Source organism: Triturus cristatus, chromosome 3_1 (genome assembly GCF_964204655.1).
Source record: "Triturus cristatus chromosome 3_1, aTriCri1.1, whole genome shotgun sequence".
NCBI classification, from domain to species: Eukaryota; Metazoa; Chordata; class Amphibia; order Caudata; family Salamandridae; genus Triturus; species Triturus cristatus.
This window is the reverse complement of record NC_140583.1, coordinates 776,085,141-776,107,819: the sequence shown is the minus strand read 5'-3', so window position 1 is coordinate 776,107,819 and position 22,679 is coordinate 776,085,141. Positions and strand designations below refer to the sequence as shown.

Below are 22,679 nucleotides of genomic sequence, written 5' to 3'. Positions count from 1 at the left end.
ACCTCGCGGTTAAATGCTATCTTTGGTTTGGCTTTATCAAAACATGTTGAGTAAGGTGTCATACGAATTGGAATACTAACCCCTCGCCAATTCTGGCGACGGGGTTAGCATTCCACCCTCCTAGAGGGACACGACATGTACAGTACCTGAAACCCGGGTAAAATCAGACATAGCCTCAGCTCCACAAAATGGATGCTGCCACCACAGACACAAGTCTGCCCTCCTGCTGCTGGGAGTCCTTCCAGCTTGGGAGGTGTGGACAAAGGGTTTCCTGCCAGGGGAGGTGCATGCACCACCCCAGACAGGATTTTGTGTATTGGTCAGGTAGGGCTTGAAAGAAACCAGACATGCCTGTGGCTCACAATGAGCCTCGGTGCATATGCCAGTTCAAACCGGTCCTGGGGCACACCAGTCCCGGGCCTGGGGCGAGCTGGACAAAGGATTGGGGGTGTAACCACCCCCCTTCCTGGTCCCACCCTTAGGGAGGGACCTAGCAGGTAGTCCGGCCCCTAGAATCCGCTTAAAGGTAGGAGCTGTGTCCTAAGACTTCAGACATCCTGGAATCAACTTGAAACTAAGAAGAAGACGGGAACTTCGACATTCTGCTGCACAGAAGACTGAAGGAAATCTCCCCTGTGGTCAGGGAGTGACCACCTTGCTAACGCAAGCACCATCCAGCGAATCAACGTCTGCTTTGCCGCCGCCTCCCGCCGGAGCCCGAGCCCAAAGACTGACAAGACCTAGACCTCCAGACCTCTCACCGCCCGACCCACAGTCCCTGAAAAGAGGAGACCCGTGGAGGCACCGAGACACGTGGAGCCAGCCATCTTGGAACGACGACGACAAGCTGACAAGTGCAACAACCGAGGCTCCCTCCAAGTTGTGCTTTAGGATCTGAGAAGCCCAACACCCGAGCAGCATCTGCACCAAAGGTGAGCCCTCCAGCATCTCCACGATCTGCGTGGGGCCCTTCTGCATTTTGCCACTCGACGCACCTAACCGGTTGCTGGCCCGCTGGCTAGTGGCCATCTTGGCGACGAACTTCAAGAAATACACTGCTGGTCTGGTTGCTCCAGACTGGCCCTTGCTCCCCTCCAAAGGAGCAGTCCCTCTGACCTTGCTGGTCAGCACCATCAGCTTATCTTGTGCTCCACAACAATTGTTTTTGCCAAGGCTTGTTTGCTTCGATCAAGTCGCTGACACCGCCGACAGCGAGAGCCTGCGTGGGACAGCTCGTGAACCGACTCCTGGACGTCGTCGACCTCCAGGGACCACGTGGCTGCAGAGACAAGCTACACCTTTCTTCCTGTCTGCACCCGACATCGCCTGGTACCCACCTGGTGCCACGCTGGTCACTGGCTAGTGACTGTGAACACTGTCCCCTCTGCTTACCGGTCTTCTACAACTCCGATCCACCCTTGGATCCCCCGCATCTCTCCCGGACCGACCGCCTGCAGCATCTTTGTCCACAGGCTCCACGGAACAGATAGAAGAAACCCGACGCACTTCGAGGCCTATGCACCCGCTTCCTGTGGGTGAGGTAAAGCTGGCACTCCTGTGCCCAAGTGTAGTATTACATCTCTAGTGCCTGTGTTCCAAATCTTGAGCTCCTAGTCCATCCGGAAGATCCTCTTTGCAGTAACTTTGTACTTTTTATGCACCCATTGAAACCTATGGGAGCACGCGTGTGACTATTTGCTCTCCACACGCCACCCGTGGACCTCCTGGTCACTAACTGAAGTTAGCTCCTTGTAGGCCCAGTGATTCTAGAGGCCCTAGGCCTTTTCCCTTTTCTGTTCGTGGTACTTATACCACTATTTTAGTATATGGTTTGAGCGGCCACCAAGGCCTATCCATATAAAGTGCAACTTCTGTGTATTCTACTGTAATCTTGCTTGACGATTTGTGCTCATAAAGAGACTAGGGGTTACTTTGAGAAATAAATACATATATATTTTGAATATATATCTGTGTGGTGTCCTTTCATTGGTATAAAAGGGGGTTGCATTTGGTAAAACGGCTGGCTTAACACGCTTCACGAGTTTAGCCTCAAAGACTGCTTAGCCTACGCTACCACTAGGGCAGCTAGTCCGAAAAGGTTGACTTACAACCACACCATAAGGGTTGCTTGGCATGGTACAAGGTGGTCACTTTAAATAGTGAACATCATATACCAGGCCAACTTCTCACAGGGGGTGAATGCAGTCTCCAACGAGAGGGATTTAAGCAGGAGAAGCGGGTTGTCCCGGGTTAATGTCATTTAAAGAGGGAAGAAACCGCTAAAACGTCTCTGCAGGAGAAGGTGGGGTATTGGGCCTTCAGATTTCAGGTCGGTTCAGACACTGCAGCCCCCACAGCCACAGGATGGGCACTGCTGGTGAAAGGATTGCGGGGTCCTTAAGTGAAGGGTCACCCGCCTCCTCTCAACCCTCGTAAGAAGCCATATTGTTTGAATCTGGAGTCACCATGACAACCCCCATTCTGGTGGCATCCTAAATGACTGTCCAGGGATCTTTCATAGGCTAACCAGTTTTCCCTTTATGAATGACTGGTCTAGCACCACGAGTATGTGCGCCCATGTGACGACTTGTCTTTGGAAACAACAATGCATGTTCTTTTATTTTGTAAATTTTATTTTGTACCAAGGAAAAGGTGAATATTACAGGGGAGCCTTCATACGCCTGTACTTACTACGCAAAACAGTTGTTTCCACCTGATGCCCACCACAGATTGTTTCTACGAGGCGGAGGGGGGCAAGAGACTTCACGAGGCCAAGGGACTACACATCCCATCAGCCTGAGCGGCGTGCACACCGCTTTTGTCACAAGCGCGCCAGGAGGCGCTGAAAAGGGAGCCGGGGGAAAGGTTGCCAGATTGGGCTATTTCCCGCCCAATTGGGCGACTTTTTCCCCAGTTGTGCGGGAAAAACCCATGCCTGGCGTGAGGCTACTTTTTGGGCTGGATTTATGTAGTTTTGCGGGAATTACTGGCCTGGGGCGGGCGCCCACCATTAAATTGGCAATTGCACAAATCATTCAGAGCGCAGGCAGGCTCAGTCAGCAGCACGCGTGACGCGTCCTAACTAAGTTGGGGGCCTGCCTCTGCCTAAACTGAGCGCCGCGGTGGCGGACTGGCGGTCAATCAAAGTTGTTAAAACCTCCCCCCGCCTCCCGGGCCCAGCCCCAGCAATCATCCCGCCCAGCCCCCCACCCACCCCCTACCCAGAGAGAGCAGCCAGCAGCAAGTCTTCAGGCCAGCAGCCAGCAGCAGGTAGCAACGAACCAAGCCACCAGGCAACGGCAACGCAAGTCATTGGTCAATGATCTTATTCTTGACTTGCAGTTGCCATTGGCTTAAGTAAAAGTAATCCAAGTTGACTTGTTACATTGTTGCTGCCTGCACCGGGCCCGGCTGCGGCACCTGCCTGCCACCAAGTCTGCACAGCAGCACAGTGCACACACACTCTACTGTGAGTCACGTCACGTGACGTCACACCGACAAGAAGAGCCAGACACCACCTAACTTTACCGTTTACCTCGTTTACTGAAGGCAAATAATTAGCCAATGTGGGGGGTCTCCCAGGGCCGTCATGTTGTAGTGCGCGAAAACGCTACCAATAACGGCCCTGGGAATTATTTTTAGGTCAGCCCCCGCGGTTCCCATATAATGCGGGGGCTGACGTGACGTGAGCAGCACGGTCTTTTCGGCGCGGTGGCGATTTGTGATCTGATCAGTGATCACTGATGGTGCTGAAAGTGCTGCTGTCTGCTGACTGTCTGCTGATGACGAGTGCAGTCAGTGCAGTGCCAGTGCAGCAGGCAGTGTTGAACTGTTACTGAAGAGAAGACGTCTGTGCTGTGATGGAGTGAGGAGACGACGACGAGTCCTCCGACTTCGACGACTACTAGTGTGTGCACTCATCATCACCAGGCCCAGCCCCAGCCGCCCAGGCCCAGCCCCAGCCGCCCAGGTCCAGCCACAGCCGCCCAGGCCCAGGGCCAGCCCCAGCTCGCTCCAGCCCCAGGCCCAGTCACTCCAGCGCCGCCGCCCAGGCCCACCAGCGCCCAGCACCAGGCCCGCCAGCGCCCAGGCCTGCCAGCGCCTAGGCCCAGCCACTGCCAGTGCCACCGTGCCTGCTGCCAGGCAGCTTTAGTTTTCCAGTCCACTGCCGGCCACCCACCACCGGTGACCACGTGACACCACCGACCAGGACCAGGTAAGTGAGACATCATGACACAATCAAGCCCGGCTCCAGAGTGCATTTGGGTGGGCCACTGCGGGCCCAATTTCTCACTTCTTGTGGTAGCCTACAATCCCTAGATTACATTATATTTTCTTGCAGTCACCATGATCCAAAGGATCAATTCTGTGTGTATGTCGAGAGTTATTTGAAAGTAAAAGGGATGTCTAAAACATTGAATATAGCAATAAATATAATTAGCACACACTTTAAAATATGTTGCACAGTTGCCCGAATGACCTGACTGCTAGTTAAATGAAAACAGAAAGGCAATGACAGGGCCGTGTTTAGCGCTAGTGCGAAAGTCTTTTTTGGCGCCGCACCAATGACCTCTTTCTCCACAGATACCATTGCTACCAACCTCCAACAGTGCCCTTCATGTCTCTGTAGCCCCCTATCATATGCATTTCATTTGTTGTATAGCGCTATTCATATGACAGTGTAGGGTCGTGTCACAGTACTTATGCAGCTCAGGAGAGGAGACTGACGTAGTGTGCGAGAGAGGGATCACACGCTCCTCAACTGTGCAAATCTGAGGTGTGCATGATTTTATCCACATCAATTTGGCAACGATTGCTTGTGCCTCATCACAGTGAGTGAGTGAGGTGGAAACTAATCATTTATCTACGTTTGAAGACTTCAAATGAACCAACACATACACATATAGTTCCTTCAATTACTGCTACGTCCCGGTGTACGTTTCACTACATTATATTGAGAAGCTGTGGCATAAAGGAACTGTTTTGTTTTATTTTCACTTACTCGTAATCACAATATACAGAGACAATGAATCATACAAGTATGTCATTCAGTCTATAGGGAATGTCACATAAATCAATGAGGATTACAAGGTGTAGGAATTAAAATGTCATCCATACTGTTGGGCAGTATATTTTAAGAGGGTTTGGGCTGGGAAAGCACAAACTCAGGATTTAAAGCATACCCAGTGGTTGGGGGTTAGCTTTACTAATAAAAATGTATATCGGCCCAAACTCATTTGAGCAACATTAAAATAATGAAAGACTGGGGAATTTCTAACTATATAGTAATACAAAAAAAAGTGAAGTTCTAACTATACCATCCATGTTTGTATGCAGCTCTTTGATGACAGTTCATAGGTCACTGTCCCATGTTAGGATTGTAATTTCTGAACTGCAAGTAACACAAGAATCTCTGTGATAAACGCAGTAACCCACTGAGCTATCCAAATAAAATACAGCCTATCTGCATTTAAAAATTACAAACAGGCAAAGGACTGCTCTCCAGCAGGATCATTAAGCACCAATTCGCTGGACATTTTTTATTGTTGCCTTGCATCCATGGCCATGTTAAGGATAAAAAAAATTTAAATGAAGCATATGCAAAGTATGTGCCTTGCTGCTAACACCCTCCCACCATCTGTATATTGAATAGAATGTATATTTGTCGTTAAAATTGGTTCTGATGTCGATTTGCGCTTAATTGGACACTTGCTTATTTGGGCTGGTTCTTGGGCTGGAACTGGTCTGATTGGGCTTATATTTGAGCTGCATTGGGCTTGGGACGGGTCTAAAAATCTGGCAACACTGGCCGGGGGTCCCGCAGCGCGGGCGTGCCCGGCCAAGTGCGGGACTGTCTTCGCCCGTCAGCGGGCAGTTGAAGCTGGCCCCCCCCCCCGCGGCCTGCGGCCTTGGGATTCCTTCACGCCTACGACTGTGGTAACTAGGATGTTTTAGGCCACCGAAGGAACTGTGCATCGCTCCAGTATTGGTTACCTGTTACTCCGAGTGATTCCACCAGTGACAAAGGAGGTAGGAGCGAGTAGTGTGGTGTGGTGGACCGGGCTCGCTAAGTTGATTAATACCCCTATATATCATTGCTTGTGGTTGATCTCCTGTTCAAAGGGTTAAGAGGGTGTTTTTTACCCCCTCTTTTGTTTTGCTAGTGTCATCCAGCTTTTTAGCTCCTTGCTTCTATCTCCTGATCACTAGCTATGGTTAGGCGCAAGGTTACGACAGCTACTGCCTCGGTGAAGGGAAAGACTGGCACCACTGCTACGGCGTCTACTATGGACTCCTTCTTGCAAAGGGCAGCAGCAGTGATAGATAAGGAGATCGATTTAGTGAACAGATGCCTTTCGAGGTCTCCAATCAGCATTCCTCATCTTTCCCTTATGGATACTCTTACGTCTCAGACAGAGGGTGATGACGAACTCTTGAGCCCGTCAAGTAGCCCTGGGATTCTTGTGGACTCACAGATCGGCGCTGGGGCAACTAGAGTGTTTTTTGCCCACTCTAAGCAAACGTCAACACCAATGCCTCACTCGCCTGTGACTATAATATGTAACAAGGGGGGTATTGACCCTATTTCCAATCAGGGAAATGTCGTCCACTCGAACAGTAAGCCGATGGAACCATCCCCAGACCGTAGAGGTGAAGATGTAAACCCGGCAGCTAAAGGGACCTTGCGGTTGGGCGTTGGCTCTAAAAGGAAAATTCAATCTACTGGGGGTAAAGCGAAGAAACAGAAACTTAATATGGTCTCTAAAACCCCAGCACCCGCCACAGTACACCCTACAACTATGCCTACCTTGGATCTTTCCAGGGCACTGGAAGCTTTCCAGGCAGCGATGATCAGCTTGTTGGACTTAAAATTGGGCCCTAATTTTGAGAGGTTGTCTCGGACAGAGAAAAAGATAGCATCCCGGAATCTTAATGATGTGCCGCCCCCAACAGGAGAGCCAAGTATCGACTTGGGCCAGAGAATTATACGGGACCACGACACACAGACAAACCTGTTGAACTCCATTATGGATCAGCCACATAATCAACTAAAGAAACAGTCTGTGGTACAGGTGGAGCATGGAGCAAAGCATATAACCACAGGCACGAGAAGGGATACCTCTGTACATGGTAGCGTTGCAGATGATAGTCACTGTTTAAGGTCCGGGAGGCTGGTTAGCAGAGAGGCACAGCTATCGAGTCAACCAATAATTGACCTACCACCTGAATCCAGCCCCTATGTAGTAGTCCTGAGGAATATTCCATCTCTCCCCCCGGGGGATTAGCGAGGATTTAAAAAACAAAGTCTATCAAAGGCTATCAAACACCGCCGCTTTGGGTGCACGGGTGGCTAAAAAGATCATCATGGCCCGCAGAGTTAGTTGGATTGGTAGCTCGTGTAAAGCAGGCACTGGCAATTGTGTAATTATTAATTTTGATAACCCCCATCTTGCTGGTAGGATACTGTTTAGGGACGCACACCCCGCTTTTCTCAAGCCAGGATCTGTTGTTAGAGCCTTACCATTGGGCTTTTTTTTTTTTTACAAACCCGACCCCCCAGGGGATATTCATACTAACACCTTTATGGAAGCTCCCCGAGGTGGGTGGTCATATAGATTTCCGCCTGCATCTGCGCAACTCCCTACACCCGCGGTTTATGCATCATCTCTGACAGGCTGTCAGTATATTGCCCCACCCACGCTGGATTTAAATAACAGATTTTCCCCACTAGCAGGGTTGGAGGAGTGTGACTGACTAAGGAGCCCTTCATTTTCTGGCATTGAATCAGATTTAAACAAGCAGTACTCACCAGTGGTAGTTGAGGGGGACTCCTATGTGTTTGCTAATAACATTCTAACATGGAATACTGCAGGCCTGGCTAACAAGTTTCTTAACCCAATATGGTTGCAATTTGTGAAGCAATTCCCTGTGATTTATTTACAAGAAACGTGGTTGGTGGAATGTGACATATTTCTGGAAGGTTATAAGGCTTTCTTTGCGCCAGCCTCCCCATCAGTGGGTGGAAGACCCAAGGGTGGTCTAGTCACTTACATATCTTTGTCAGTCGACTGCCAAATCCAGGTCGTGCCATCTCCAAGCCCAGGAATACTGGTGTTGATATTAAAAAGGAGGGCTACAAGATTGGGTCTCATTAATTTTTATAATTCGGTGGCATGCCCTTCAGGTGTGTGTAATATTACTGCCCTGGGTACATTTATAAGGCAGTTCTTTGGCTCTATTCTTCATAACTTCCTGGTTCTTGGTGATTTTAACATCCATCTTTGTGGAGACCCAAGGACAACCTGCATTTCTGGGTTAGGCTGCCCGCGGATGAGTGGGATTCACTTTAAACATCTTGCTCAGGGGGAACTACTAAATAATCTATTGAATGAATTTGATATGTTGTCCCCGATGTCCTTATCCGATCCACACAGTATATTTCCCATTCCCACCTTTAAAGGAAGAGGCAGGGGCTTTTTTATAGACTACATTTTATGTCCAAATGCGTGGCACGCTTTAGCGCGAATTAGTAGTGTAGTGGGTATGCTTAGACCTACTGATGGCACACGTTGGCTTAAATGGTCCCAGATTTCTCCAGATAACTTTTATTGTGCAGTAAGAGAACCCTGTGCTTCTGAGTTAGCGCTATGCACTTCTGCAGGTGCTCACCCAGGTGAGGGTATCAGTGCCTATAGATCCATCTCCACCAAAGTTGGTGAACTTTTAAGTGCCCCGGCCCACAGAGTAGTGACCTCTATCCCCAGATGGTTTGATTCTTCTTGCTCCCAGGCTGCGAAAAAGCTGAGGGAAGCCCTGTCAGCTAAGCCGAGAAATCAATTTCCAGGTGCGTGTATGCCGCAAAGAATATAAAACAACTCTGACCAAATGAAAGGGTATTCTGAAAGAGGAGGTTTGGAGGGAGTTGATGGAGTCAAGTACCCTCAGGAATAGATCCAGGTTTTGGAGAATTGTTAACAGACCACTTTTTGAATATGAAGTTGGGGGGGGCTTTAGATTTGCCTATTACCAAGGAGGAATGGGTGCTACACTTTAAATCAATATTTGATAGCCCTATGGAGCGCTTTGGCCAACCATGCCGTGATACGAATGCCACTGTAGTGATTTTTGAACAGGGTGAGGTTGAAGCTGGCATTGCAGGGTTAACCAGTGATAAAGCTCCGGGTCCAGACGGTATCCCCCCAGATTTGTTTAAGTCTGATCCATCCTTTTGGGCACCGGTCTAGTGGCTGTGTTTAACGCAGCTGCTTCGAACGACTGCCCCGAGTCCTGGGCCACTTCCACCATAGTCCCCGTTTTCAAGAAGGGTGATAGGAATAGCACTTATTGCTATAGGCCAATCTCCCTTCTTGACTCAGTGGTCAAGGTTGTAGGCCGTATACTTCTAGAAAGATTATCCACCTGGGCGGAGGAGACCAAGATCATGAAGGACGTCCAATTTGGATTTCATCCTGGGCGATCAACCGTGGCCCAATGTCTTAATTTAACTATGTTATTAAGCAAATATACAGTTGTGTTCGCAGGTACTGTCTACCTCGCCTTCATGGACTTGTCTTCCGCATTTGATTGCGTGAATAGGGTTAAACTATGGTAGTCCATGAGGGTAATGGGGGTAGAGAATAGTATTGTAAATTTTTTAGAGGACCTTCATAAGTCAACTAAGGCCAATGTCAGGTTCTCCCAGGATCACCGTGTTACAAGGGACTGTGAGATTAAGAGGGGAGTACGGCAAGGCTGTATCTTGGCCCCATTTCTGTTTAATTTTTACATCAATGATTTGGACAGAGCATTAAGAGCTACTGAGGTAGATTATCCGTGTGTAGGGCGGCGCTGCCTCCCCGTCCTACTTTATGCGGATGATGCCGTCCTTTTATCTAGGACGGCTATAGGCCTGCAAACCTTGCAAGATGCATTTTCTAAATTCATGGCGGACCGGGACATCAATGAACAACTCGAAATCCTATATAATGCAGGTGGGGTCTCGACCCAAAAGATTTTCAATTCAGAGTCGGCCCCGCTAAAGTCCCCTGCACTGATGTTTTTTCTTATCTTGGGGTCCTCTTGGATAATCAAATAAAACATGGGCCACTAATTTCTAGGAAAAGGGGGGGGGGGGATTTGACCCGGGTGAATGCGGCTATTTTCAATTTTGCCTCTAAACTAGGGAGGAGACCAATCGCAGCTTTGCTGAAAGTATACCAAGCGAAAAGTGTAGCTATAGCTAGTTATGAAGAGAAATATGGGGGCATATTGCTGTGGATTCCCTTCAGGTGACAGAGAATCCTTTTTTGAAGCGCCTGTTGTGTGTTCCACGTGGTCTGTCGAATTTGGCGGCCCATGAGGAACTGGGGGCCCCCTTTCCAAGTGACACCCTGGCTCTACGCCAACTTGTGTTTTGGCTGAAGTGTTGGTTGAACCAGGCATTAACACTTAATCATTTGATTTTAAGAGAGTGCATGTCCCTTGACAATGTATCCCGAATTCCTTGGCGTAATTACATCAAAAGTAGCCTTGAAGGGGTAGGGCATGCTGATTTATATTTTAAGCCTGAAACCATCGTAAAAAAAAAGACGTGGGTCTAGTCAGGGAATCCTTTCTCACCCTAAGGAAACTGGATAGGGATGACTGGGAACTTCGGAAACCGCGTGTTCGCATCTTTTTAACGCTCAAAACAACTCCTTCTACCGAGCCTTATCTCCTGGGGTCTTTATCCAAATTTGAGCGGGTTTACTGACTAGGTTTCGCATGAATCTCTTTCACCTCCTGCTAGCTAGGCCCAAAGGGTCAAGTGTTAGCACCCTGTGGCTGCGAAGGACAGTCTCCACAGGCTCTGCTACATTTTATGCTTTTCTGTAAATTTTTTGCGATAATTTTCTAGTCCCCATTTTAAAGAGGATGAATTTTACCCAGGCTCTCCCTGCCCTCCTATATCTTCAACAGTTGAAGGAGGATTGTATATTTTTTTATTGTGGGCTACTTAAAATCCATTGTGAAAACCAGGGCCTGCCTTAATATGTAGCCATTTGGTTGATGAATCACCTAGATCTTAGCAGTCGAGGAGGGCCAGCTCACTTTAGAAGGAAAAACTAACCCAGGGGAGATGCTTTTATGGTACCATGCATTTTACTGTTATTGATTAAATTGGGTGGTTGTGTAATGGGTTCACTTTATATTTTATAAATTGTGATTTTTAATGAACTCACGTTTCAATGTATTATGGATTTTATGCAACTTTTATGGTTTTATCTATGTGAAACCAAATAAAGTTTAAAGAATATTACCAACTTCAAAGCTACTTGGTCTCAGACAAAGCCGCCCTGCGTTTTTAGCATTACAATTTTTAGAGAATGAAAGTTTTACTAGGGCCATAACTTTATCTTTAAAAAGTGTAATCAAATATAGGAAAACTAGTGGTATATGAACTTTAAAAAAATATCCTATTTATAGCAGGGCTATTGTCAGCACCTTTGAAAGCTTTTTCTTTAAATGTTGAATTATTTATAATATGTGGTAAAATGTACTTTTATGATTTTTTATCTCAACATTGAATAAAGCTTTTTTTTTTATTGAATTGACTGTCCAGTGTGTCAGTTCCAGGACTAGCCCGCAAGTGTGTGCAAGCTGAAACATAACCATGCATAATATTATGGGGCATAACGTCAAAGTGTGCTTTGATGGAAAGCCATGCGTTGGTCTTCTCTCAAATAAAATTCAAGATGGATAACCTACATATTTAATTAGTTTCATTAATTTATTTCAAGAGGAATAACCTGCAGATTTTATTATTTCATTATTTTAATGCATGATGACAGATTACTTCTTGCACCCATATAACGAGACCCTGGTATCTACATTTCTATGGCAGGGTTCCCAGGCAGCTTTTGATTCAGGCTCAGGATAAGGACAACATTGAGGAATACGCAATGTCCTGTAGCGGCCCCCTCCAAGCCTATGTTGTACTTAACCCCTTCGCCGCGGCAGGAATTCCGCCGCGGCGCTGGGGGGGTTTGGGGGCAGTTGCGGTGGCGCTGTGCTCGTGACGGAACCACTCCGTCACGAGCCACAGGTGAGCTGTCCTCATGACGGAGTGGTTCCGTCACGTCTCCGCCCACTGCGCTAATCGCCCGCACAGGCGGGGAATTAGCGCCGCGTGGGCGGAGCGGCCGCCAACGGCCGCAGCATGACGGAACCACTCCGTCATGAGCACACGGCACCCGTGGCTCATGACGGAGTGGTTCCGTCATGAGCACGGAAAGGGTTAAAGAGTGGCAGTTCGGCCTGGACTGTTCCCATGAGGCACAGGGTCAAGACTGATTTGCAGATGGCTGGGTTCAAACTGGAAAAGCATGGTGAGCAAAAAAACTATGGATTTAGGCCCAGATCTCTGTACTGGGGTGAATGTATGACATTGTTCTGCATTCTGTCCATCAACTGCTGTTTTTGCATTTGTCACCCCGAGTGGGAAAGGTATGCCCAGACGTGGGTACCGTGCTCTCCATGCCACTGGAATCAAGCTATCCTGGCCGAAGAGGGGTGAAACCCCGAAACCGGTCCTAGGATGATTGTTTCCAGTCCAGGGAGGACCTGGTTTGGCAGTTCGGGCTGGACTGTTCTCATGAGGCACAGGGTCAAGACTGATTTGCATATGGCTGGGTTCAAACTGGAAAAGCATGGTGAGCAAAAAAACGATGCATTTAGGCCCAGATCTCTGTACTGGGGTGAATGTATGACATTGTTCTGCATTCTGTCCATCAACTATTGTTTTTGTACTTTAATGGGTTGCAGCATGTATTATGCCACCCACGAGAGACTACTCAAACTGTGACTACAGGCCAGCCATTGCAGACTGTGAGAGTGGGTACTGGTACCACTTATGACAGACGTTTCTTATATCTGAGTTCACTACACTTAAAACCTATAAGTCACCGCTACAGCAGGCCTTTCAGTCCTGAAGGCCGGGTGCTTGGTTGTTACGAGTGCCCAGACATGAGCAGGGCACCCCTACACACCCCGCAGTCGATTCTCCAGGCTTTGTAAGTGAGGTCAGCCATTTTAATACATATAGTGGATATCAGTCATTACGAGATGTCTAAATATATACAATGGCTGCACCAAACCCATTCATGTTTTGTATCAAACATATCGGAATCATACACCAACACCAATTACAGTGTTGGAAGTATGGTCCCATGTACTAGGGGGCTCCCTTGGGGTACCCTCTTGTACTCCCGGTTGCAGCCTTTCATGGTCCGATAGCAAGCTATGGCTGCTGCCGACCACAGACACAATTCTGCTGTCCTGCTGCTGAGCCAAGCTCGAGCAGGGGAAGGTAGAACAGCAGGTTTCTTGTCTCAGGGAGTTGGGACCACCCCCCCAGACAGGATTTATTGTACTGGGCTGCGGTGGGGGCTCTTGCCAGCACCACTAGACTGCTTTGAAGGGCACATTTGGTGCCCTCCTTGCATACTCCAGTTGGAATCAGTTCAGGGAGGCCTTGGCTCCAGCTCTGGCATGAAATTGGACAAAGGACACAGGAGTATCCTCCCCTCTGTCCAGCCCCTCCTCTGGGAGGGACCCCTCTCGAGTTGTTCCTACCCTTTCTCTTAGAGTACTTAAGGGCTTACCTGTGGGTGGCTCTTTAGATTTGACTAGGGACCAGACTCAAGCCTAAAATCATGTCACTCTTCCAATGTTGCTCCTTTATCACTTTCCACACCTATCGCAGCTGCCAAGGCTTATTGGTGCTCCCGTTCGACTCCAATTCTTGGTTCTCGACTTACAACGTGGGACAGCTCATGCACAGCTCCTGGTCTTCCTCAGCATCGCCTGGTCCTCACAGCTGCAGCGACACGGTCACCGTCATCACTTCTGCATCTCCCAACATCAGTGGGTATTGCTCTACGGTGCCTCCTAGTCACCTTTGAGGGGCACAGACTGTCCCCTCTGCTTGCAGGATTTTCACTTCAAGAATCTACGCTTGGATTCCACCAGACTCATGCACCTTCTTTGCCAGCGGCATCTTTACTGACGTCCTCCATTGTGGTCTACGGCGGTATCCAAAATCACATCACACCTATGCACCCAGCTTCCCTGGTGTAGGTATCCTGGTTCCTAGGGTATCCACAGGTGGGGTGACACTCCAACCATCTGTCTTCCACTGGGTTTCTTCAGGGTCCACTGGGAAAGGTCCTTCTTCAAAACTGCAACCGTGACTTTCCCGGTGACTTCTTTTGAGTACGCAGCTGTGTTTCCACTCTGCACACAGCCTCCGTGGGGTTCCTGGGTACTTACCTCAGGTGATTCCTTAGGTCCCCAGCTCTTCTGGGTCTCCTGGTCCACCACCTGACTTTGGTCACAGTTCATATTCCACCTTTTTAGTATATGATTTAGTCTCCCCCTGGAGACCACTGCGTTTTGTGCTTACTTACCTATTTGCAATGGAAGTATTGTCTATTTGTATGATATGTTTGGGTAGGAGATATACAAATGTGTTAGTGAGTTTCGTGTAATTAATAGATAATTTTTTATATACACTGTGTGATTGGATCTGGTAAAAACGTTGTTATATAAACTTTTATAGCGCGTGTGTACCAGTGAGTATTACTGATTCCTAAACAGCCAGGTCTTAAGTTCCCTTCTGAATGCGAGAAGGATGGGTATGGTACTGAAATACAGTGGGATAGAGTTCCACAGCCTAGCCATGCCGTTAATGAAACTCCTTCCTCCCCAGCTCACTTTCCTGATTCTTATGGTGGTAATCAATTTTGCATTGGTTGATCGTAGAAGTCTACTTTGTGAATGGCAGTTAAAAACCTTCCACAGAAATTTCAGTCCTTCTCTGTGCAAGGCTTTATGGGCCACACAGAGTGCCTTGAATTTAATCCGTTGTCGGCCAGTCAAGTTCCCGAATGCCTGCAGACATCGAGAGGTATTTAGGGATAACCAAAGTCAATCTGGCTACTGCATTCTACACCACCTGGAGATTACCAAGTAGTTTAACCTGGAGATTCATATATAGGCCATTACAATAGTTAAGTTTTGATACAATTAGTGAGGAAACAGTCTTTTTGGTATTTCTGGGAATAAAATGAAACATTTCCCACAAGGTTCTAATGGTGAAAAATGAGGAGGATGCTACTTTTGACACTTGGGCCTTATATCTGAGCTTATCAATGATAAATCCAAGATTTTTTAGCTTTATTCACCCAATTAACACTCGTTCTGGATAAGCAGGGAGGCTGCTCTCCATAGCTACCATTTAGAGAGCTTTCTAAGGTTTTCCAAGTCCACTAGAATCACCATAAGGCTTGGGTCGTCTGCATTAGTGCATGGTGCTTCACTTAAATAAATTTGCATCATATACTAAGCCAGCCTTCTACAGTGATCAACTGTGTTGAGGTCCCAAGCCAGAGGCTTATCCACTGAATTAAATTTCACAGCATTTCAAGTGGACAGTAGGTGATCTCAGAAACTCAACTCAACAGACTTGTGTTTCCCTCAAATGGACAAGCGATCTAGGTCCAGCTCATCTTTTTGGTGGAGGCGCCATCAGTGGGGGGCGGGTCAGTGGGGGTGGGGCTAGAGGAAAAAAAAACACTGCTGTTTCAAAACATTGCTAGACAATGCTGTGTTCCCAAAGCAGATGTAACTTACTATTAGTTGGCTTTATTGTCACTCTTATTTTTTCCTTGCTCCTTAGTTGATGCCTTTCCTTGTCCATCTTGTATTTGTTCTTCATCTGGAAAATACCCCCTCTACCAATGCCCTTGCATTGCTCACTTTTAAGGAAATACATTTTCTTATTGGTTATACACTCCTTGGGAGTGCATGTGTTTACCATCACTCCATCTTCTTCTTTCCACCAAAAATCCGTTCCTAGCACTACATGTTGGTCTCTCACACGTGTCCTGCTTGTTCTCATGTACTTCTCTCCAACCCCTAAGCTCCATGTTGATTTCACCCTTGCACAAGGCAGCACATATGGAAAAAACAAAAACGAGGAGATATAATGCATTTCTCCTCGTTTCGCCAACTTAAGGCCAGGATTTGTCCACCACAAGACCCACTGCATGCCCCTTTCACGCCAAGCATAGCATGAAAGGGGGCCTTATGTACAAGACAGCGTTAAGCTACTTTAAGTGGCTTAACGCTGCCTTGTACATAGGCATGACCCTTATTGCCATGGGAACATCACAAAAAGTGATGTTCCTGTGGCGACAGTGGCTTGTACAAATGCCCCCCCCCCGTTTCAATACCCAATGTTTACTCTTGCAGATATAAGTTGTTTTGGAACAGACACAGTTAGACAGAAATCCCACACAAACTTCACTTGTACCAGAGATATAACTTTTAAATTAACAGTCTTTAGTTACACACAGTGGCGGCCAGCATCAAACAAAACTGGTGAGCGAAAATGTAACCCACTGACAGGCACTGGTTAAAACAAAACAAAAAACAACCACAGCAGAGCCCTTAGACTCAGTGCCAAAGCCCTCAATCATGGTCAGTTTTAAACAGTGTTTATTACAGGCCAATTAACCTGAAGGCACTGAGTTTCTCACAGTGCCGGTCAGTGAGTTAATTTTAATTAAAGAAATAAAAGATTGACTTTCCTGTCTCAGCATTCGGTGGCTCATCCAGCACAGGCAGCAAGCTTCCAAAGCTTTGTACAACTCCCCCCTACCAATCCTGGTGCCACTTTCATGCTGCTCAGGCAGCACAAGAGCAGCGCCAGGATTGGCTGGGGCGCCCTGGTATGACACTCCTTCAGGACCTGGAGGCCAGTGCTTGTTCTCCACCCAGCTGTCTAAGGCAGCTCAGGTTGGAGTGTTTAAAGTGCGCGTGTCAGGCTGGCTGTCCTAAGACAGCAGGCCAAAGTGGCATGCGCACTTTAAACTGACGTGCATTGTGCCAACTGTTCCTCCCTGTTCTCTCAGACTCTGCTGTTTTCCTGTATGAAAAGTAAAATGGTAATAAAATATGTTTATTACCATTTTATTTTTCATGTTTCCCTTCACTTCAGCGGCGAGGCGACGCTCCTTTGCCCTCATTGAGGCACCGCCACTGGTTTACACATCGGATGGCTTTTAAGCCTAACAGTGTTATACAGCTCAAGGAGTAATGCTCTAGACTTTGAATAACCGGTGTATTTAAACTATTTGGCCCTGGAAAAGTAGATTTTTCAGTTCTCAGCCTCAGTTAAAAAAAATAAAACACAGACACGAATGTTTGAGAAGAACCCTTTCTGTATCAGTCTTCTTACTATAATTTGCTTCCAGCCCATGCCCAACGTAACTAAAGATGCCAAATAAAATGGTACATTGTTTCGAGCACAACTATGATATAAATGCATTTTCGTGCTGTTTTTCAGCGATCTTGTGCACAGGATATGAACGGTTGTATACGAAACCACGCATGCCATTACCACGCGTTTACTACAACGCCATGTGCCTTACCCATACAAATTTTAACACACATATGCCTTAACAATGAAAAACGTAAGTATTTCTCAGCCTTTGTGTGTGTGTGAATATATATATATATATATATTCACTTAAAAAACCATAGGTTTCACACAAGTTATAGTTAGCTGTACATTTCACTCGTAAAAAACCAATGAAATTCCACGTTATAGTTAGATCAGGTAACTATAACTTGCGCACCCGCAATGCACTGCTGATGACGTCACATATTACATCACTTATGACATGGTCAGTGACATCACTCATGACATCAATGATGACATCGGAAATGACACATTGTGCATTGCGGTCGCGCAAGTTATAGTTACCTGATCTAACTATAACGTGGAATTTCATTGGTTTTTTACGAGTGAAATGTACAGCTAACTATAACTTGTGTGAAACCTATGGTTTTTTAAGTGAATTTGCAAGGTTTTTTAAATGCTAATTCCTAACTATAACGTGTGTGTGAAACCTATGGTTTTTTCAGTGAATTTGTACGGTTTTTTAAATGCTAAGTTATGTATTTATTGTTAATTTTTGCGTGCACGGTGCGCTTCGCGCACCGTGCGCGCGCTGTGGGCACTCGGTGCGCTTCGCGCACCTAGCGTCCACGATGCGCATTTCGTACCGTGCACGCCTCGCCATTTTTTTACAAAATATCAATTGTTTTTTTGTCCCTTGGGGGTCCTTAGATTTATATATTAAATGTGATTGTTAATTCTTTTTTTTTTTTTTTTTTTACCGTACGCGTACGTTGAGCTTACCGTACGCGTACCCCGCGATTTTTTTTAAAATCAATAAATGTTTTCTTTGTACTTTTCTGTCCTTCTTTGACCCCCTTACAAATGTTAGGGGGTCTGTAACTCTCTCCCTTGCCCCCTTTTCAAGATATCACTCTTTTTTTTCTGAGTGAAACACACGAAATGGCGGCCGCCGCTTCCTGGTTTCGACCGATTCGAATGTTTACTAAGATCTAACAACCAATCAGAATCGCGCTCGCGCACGCCACCGTACGCGTACGGTAAGCGCACCATAAGCGCACCGTACGCTGGCTCAGATATATATATTGATTTAAAGGCTATTTTCTCAGAATCTACTGAACAGATTTACACCAAACCTACAAAAGGCACTTCCTTGACCTGAGGACTACCTCTCTGCCAAATTTCAAGTAATTCTGTTCAGCCGTTCGGGCTGTAGCTGTGTCTAAAGGTCCTATGGAAAAATGCATGGGAAAAACGCGTTTTGGGACCCCCCTTTTATCTCAGCCCCCGCTTGACGAATCCCCCCGAGACTTTCAGGGTAGGAGCGGAGCGTAGCGCCCCACCTATTTTGAAAAATTCGCGAGGATTCGTCAACCGGCGCCAAAGTTATTCAAAATAGAATGTTGCGGATTTCCTATGGAAACGTGGTCCTAACTATAACTACCTACTGGCGACCGCCAGTAGGTAATATATATATATATATATATATATATATATATATATATATATATATATCTCTCTATCTCTACGCGTGTATCTGTATACATATTTTACATCAACCTAACCCCTAAATTCTTCCCAACCTACACGGACCCTTGCCACCCAAATACCCGTACCCACCCTAAACCCTTAAAACACCCTTGGCACCCAAATACCCTTACCCACTCTAACCCCTAAAAATACCCTTATCCACCTTAAACATACCCTAGCCACCCAATAACCTCACCCACTCCTAAACCCTAAAAACACCATTGCCCTAATCTCTCTCTATATAGATAGAGATAGGATATTGTACACACGTACCTGCGAACTACTTACATTTTCCTTGTAAATGCATACGCGTGGTAAAGGCATCTGTGTGGCAACAGTTAGCGTGGTAAATACATGCATGTTTTAAGGCTGTTTCCCGGTACGAACTGTTGCAGAATCACAATCTGCCCGATCTAATAGGACACTGTCCTGTGGCTTATGCGAGTCCAACTCTGTAGTGAAGATTTTAATGCAGAAGACGCATATTGCATAGCTTTATAAAGATTGAGGATATTGAAACATTTCTCAGACACTTTGTAAATTACCAGCAGACTCACTAGCGCTGAGAGAAAACATGTAGTAAAAGACAGTGAGACTGGAGCCAGGCAGCATAGGCTGCTGTTAACACTGAGCAGCAACACTGCAGGCGCTGACTGAGGAAACCATTCATGTCAAGAGCTCAGCTGAGTTGCAGGCTGGGCCGAGCGGCAGGCGCTTTAAACCCTCTTCTAACCCGAGCCACATGCTGACCCAGTAAAGACCGCCTAGAACTGAATGGAGCCAGCACGTGTGGTGCTAGGTGCACAAACAAGCAAGGGGGGTGTTAAGCAGGGGCGTAACACAGGCCCCCGCAGTGCGGGGGGGGGGGCAAGCTCCTGGCGGCCCCCTCAGCACTGCACTTCGGCCGGGGAGCTCCTGTCCTGACAGAGTCTGAAGGGGGCCCCTCCACGCACCTTGCAGGGGGACCCCTCAATTATCGTTACGCCACTGGTGTTAAGAAAATTGTGTGGGGGTGCAGGTATCCTTGCCAAGGCTTTAAATGGACCGGGTCCTGGCGGTACTCCGTCCCGGCAGCTCTAAAAATCAGGTGCTGAGAAGGGTCCCCTATCGGGCTCTCCACTGCTGCCCTCACCCTCAGGGTGAAATACAAAATCTCACCTCTGTAGCAGTGCCACCCTTCACTGATTCAACTCCAGACTCGGCACAGTTCTTTCATAGGCTCATCATTTCAGAACATTCCTTTTTCTGCGGTTTTATATAGCGCGAACTCGACCTGAAGGTATCGGAGCGCTTTACACGAGCACCAGTTCTACTACACATTGACACACTCATTTGAATCACAGGATGCAGAGCAGACGCAGAGGTCCGAACCTGCTTCCCGACCTCCAAAGTCAGCATGTAACCATTTTTTGATATAATATATGCACCATAGCTGTTGCTAATTTAGCTTATGTAAATAACCATTGACAAAGTAAATAGTCCTGGCGTGTATGTATAATGTTCAGTGTTGTATTGCATATGTGGATGCAACGACAGAAGTAGCTAAATGCCAGTCAGGCAGCACACTATGCTAAGCACAGATGTTTAGCTTGAGTGGTTTTAAGCCACGCCCTTAATTACATTGGCCACGCCCCTTTGAAAGACCCCGGTTTCTCCATCCCACTAAAGCCCTGGCCTTGCCATCAGAATGCATGGGGGCATCAGAAAGATGGATGTAGAAGACAAGACCTCACTGACTGCATTTAAAAAGTGCACAGAACCCCAAAGGGTCTCTTGGAGCTGACCTAGATATCAGGCCTCAATAGGGGCAGCTGAAGAGAGGGGTTTTGGGGTGCTACTTATGTTGAAACTACATTCAATCAGTACAGTTGAACGGACTTTTTTTTAATTTTATTTGCCATCGATCTCTGGAACGTTGATATTTTTCACTGTCGTTTTGTCTGATTATTTTTTTTTACCTTTCTCCTCCAGGTTTTACTTCCATTTTAGACAAATGGTCGCCGGCCTGGACTGCCTTCACTTATGACCTTGAAAGAAATGGAAAACAATCTTGTCGCCTTCGGGCTGAAAACCGGTCATATCATGCCTGTCAAACTCTTGCCTCAAAAACACAGGTTAAATAGATCCTTTAAAACGGCGATCCCATAAAAAGGTAGATATGGAATTAAAGCTTTAGGGAGGCGATATAGGTTTGAAAAGTGGATGACTACATTAATGCCTCTGGAGACATTTTGTTAGTCAGGCTGAACAGAAGTTAACAGCAGTTGACAGGTATCTTTTATGGGCACCGACCAGAGGCGGACTTGTTAGTGGGGTGGGCCGAGGCAGGTGCCTCGCAATCAGTCCTGGGATGTCTCGTGCAGACCCTCGGCCCACTAGTGGAGTAGATCTCAGAGTCTTGGATCTGGACTCCGAACTCCAAAGCCCTATTGGCTGCCGCGCAGATCACTACATCGAGACAACTTCCACTCAGGATCAGTCGACCGAGCCTGACTCCTGGCCCCAACGCTGGAGTGACCAGATTTTAAAAACAACAGGCTCATTACAAAAACATTTGGTACTAGTTTGGATCGACTGAGAGCCGCCTAAAGACTTGACTGACGGAGCTGGTTTACCAACACAAACTGAAAAGTAGTCAGGACAAATAAATGCTACTTATAAATACAGTATCATCGGTGTTAATTACATTGCTTTTCCAATAAGGGCGGACAGCTAACCATGTACTGAAAGATATTCACACAAAGCAGGGTGCACGGGCAGATTGGGGGGGGGGGGGGGCAAGACACAGATAGCCAGACGGGCACTTGAATTAAACGGATAAGGGGTACGTGGTCGAGGTAAGGGGTGTTAAATATATTGGGTCCATCTCCCGGACGGGAATACAATTTCCAGCAACACTTTCAGAGGCACAGACGAGACACATCTCGATGGGACTTGAAAAACACGACACGGTCTCACCTTGACGGAGAAGACTAGCGCCATGAAGCCCAGGCAGCAGAAGTTCATGTAGATGGTGTTGAAGATAGACCAGAGGAGGTGGTCCCTGGGCGGGTTGTGGTAGGTGGTCACGTTCACCACGGTGGAGTTCACGGACGACCCCTGGGGGCGCGGGAGGATCCCCACCTCCATCTCTTCCTTCAGGGGCTCGTAGGGGCCGGTGGTGTAGGTGTAAGTGCCAGCCGGCATCTGAAAGTTGCCGTTTTCCATGGACTCAGAGAACGGGGTCTGCGGTTCTGAAGTTTGCAAACCTCCCACAAAGCAGCCCGTGCGTCTTGGTGTGCAGCGCTGAGGCTCAGTGGAGGGGGGACGCGGTACACGCACAACAGGCAAAATCCAACTCCGGTCAGAGGCGGGGAGAGGGAGGCGCCTCCCCAAACAAGGGAGGAGAAATCCCAGCACAAGAGATCGAGCGAGGAAAGGGCGTGGCCCTGGTGCTTTCGAAACCAATGCCAGTAAAAGAGTCGGGGGGTATCAGCAGCAGGGTGGGCGAGAGGGAAGGAAGGGCGAGTGCCTGCGTGCAGCGAAAGGGGGTAGGAATGGACTCTGGCAGAAAATAACCAGCACACCAGGCCATAACACATCCGTAAAATCGGCCCAGGTAGACACTGATTTATCGCACCAGTCCATCTGTCACGGCCTGTAGGCCAGTCCGACCTTTATTGGGGAATCTGCGATGGGGGAAATA

General features: G+C 47.4%; 1 protein-coding gene across 1 annotated transcript in view; it reads right to left on the bottom strand.

The window, feature by feature from the left end:
- LOC146860997 (interferon-induced transmembrane protein 1-like) overlaps nt 1-22,340 on the bottom strand; it is a 34,060-nt gene extending 11,720 nt beyond the window's left edge. Inside the window, exon 1 of the mRNA XM_085644957.1 lies at nt 21,953-22,340. Coding sequence (XP_085501083.1) covers nt 21,953-22,201 — 249 coding nt within the window. The 5' untranslated portion in view covers nt 22,202-22,340. The remainder of the gene's footprint in view (nt 1-21,952) is intronic.
- Between the last annotated feature and the right edge of the window lie 339 nt (nt 22,341-22,679).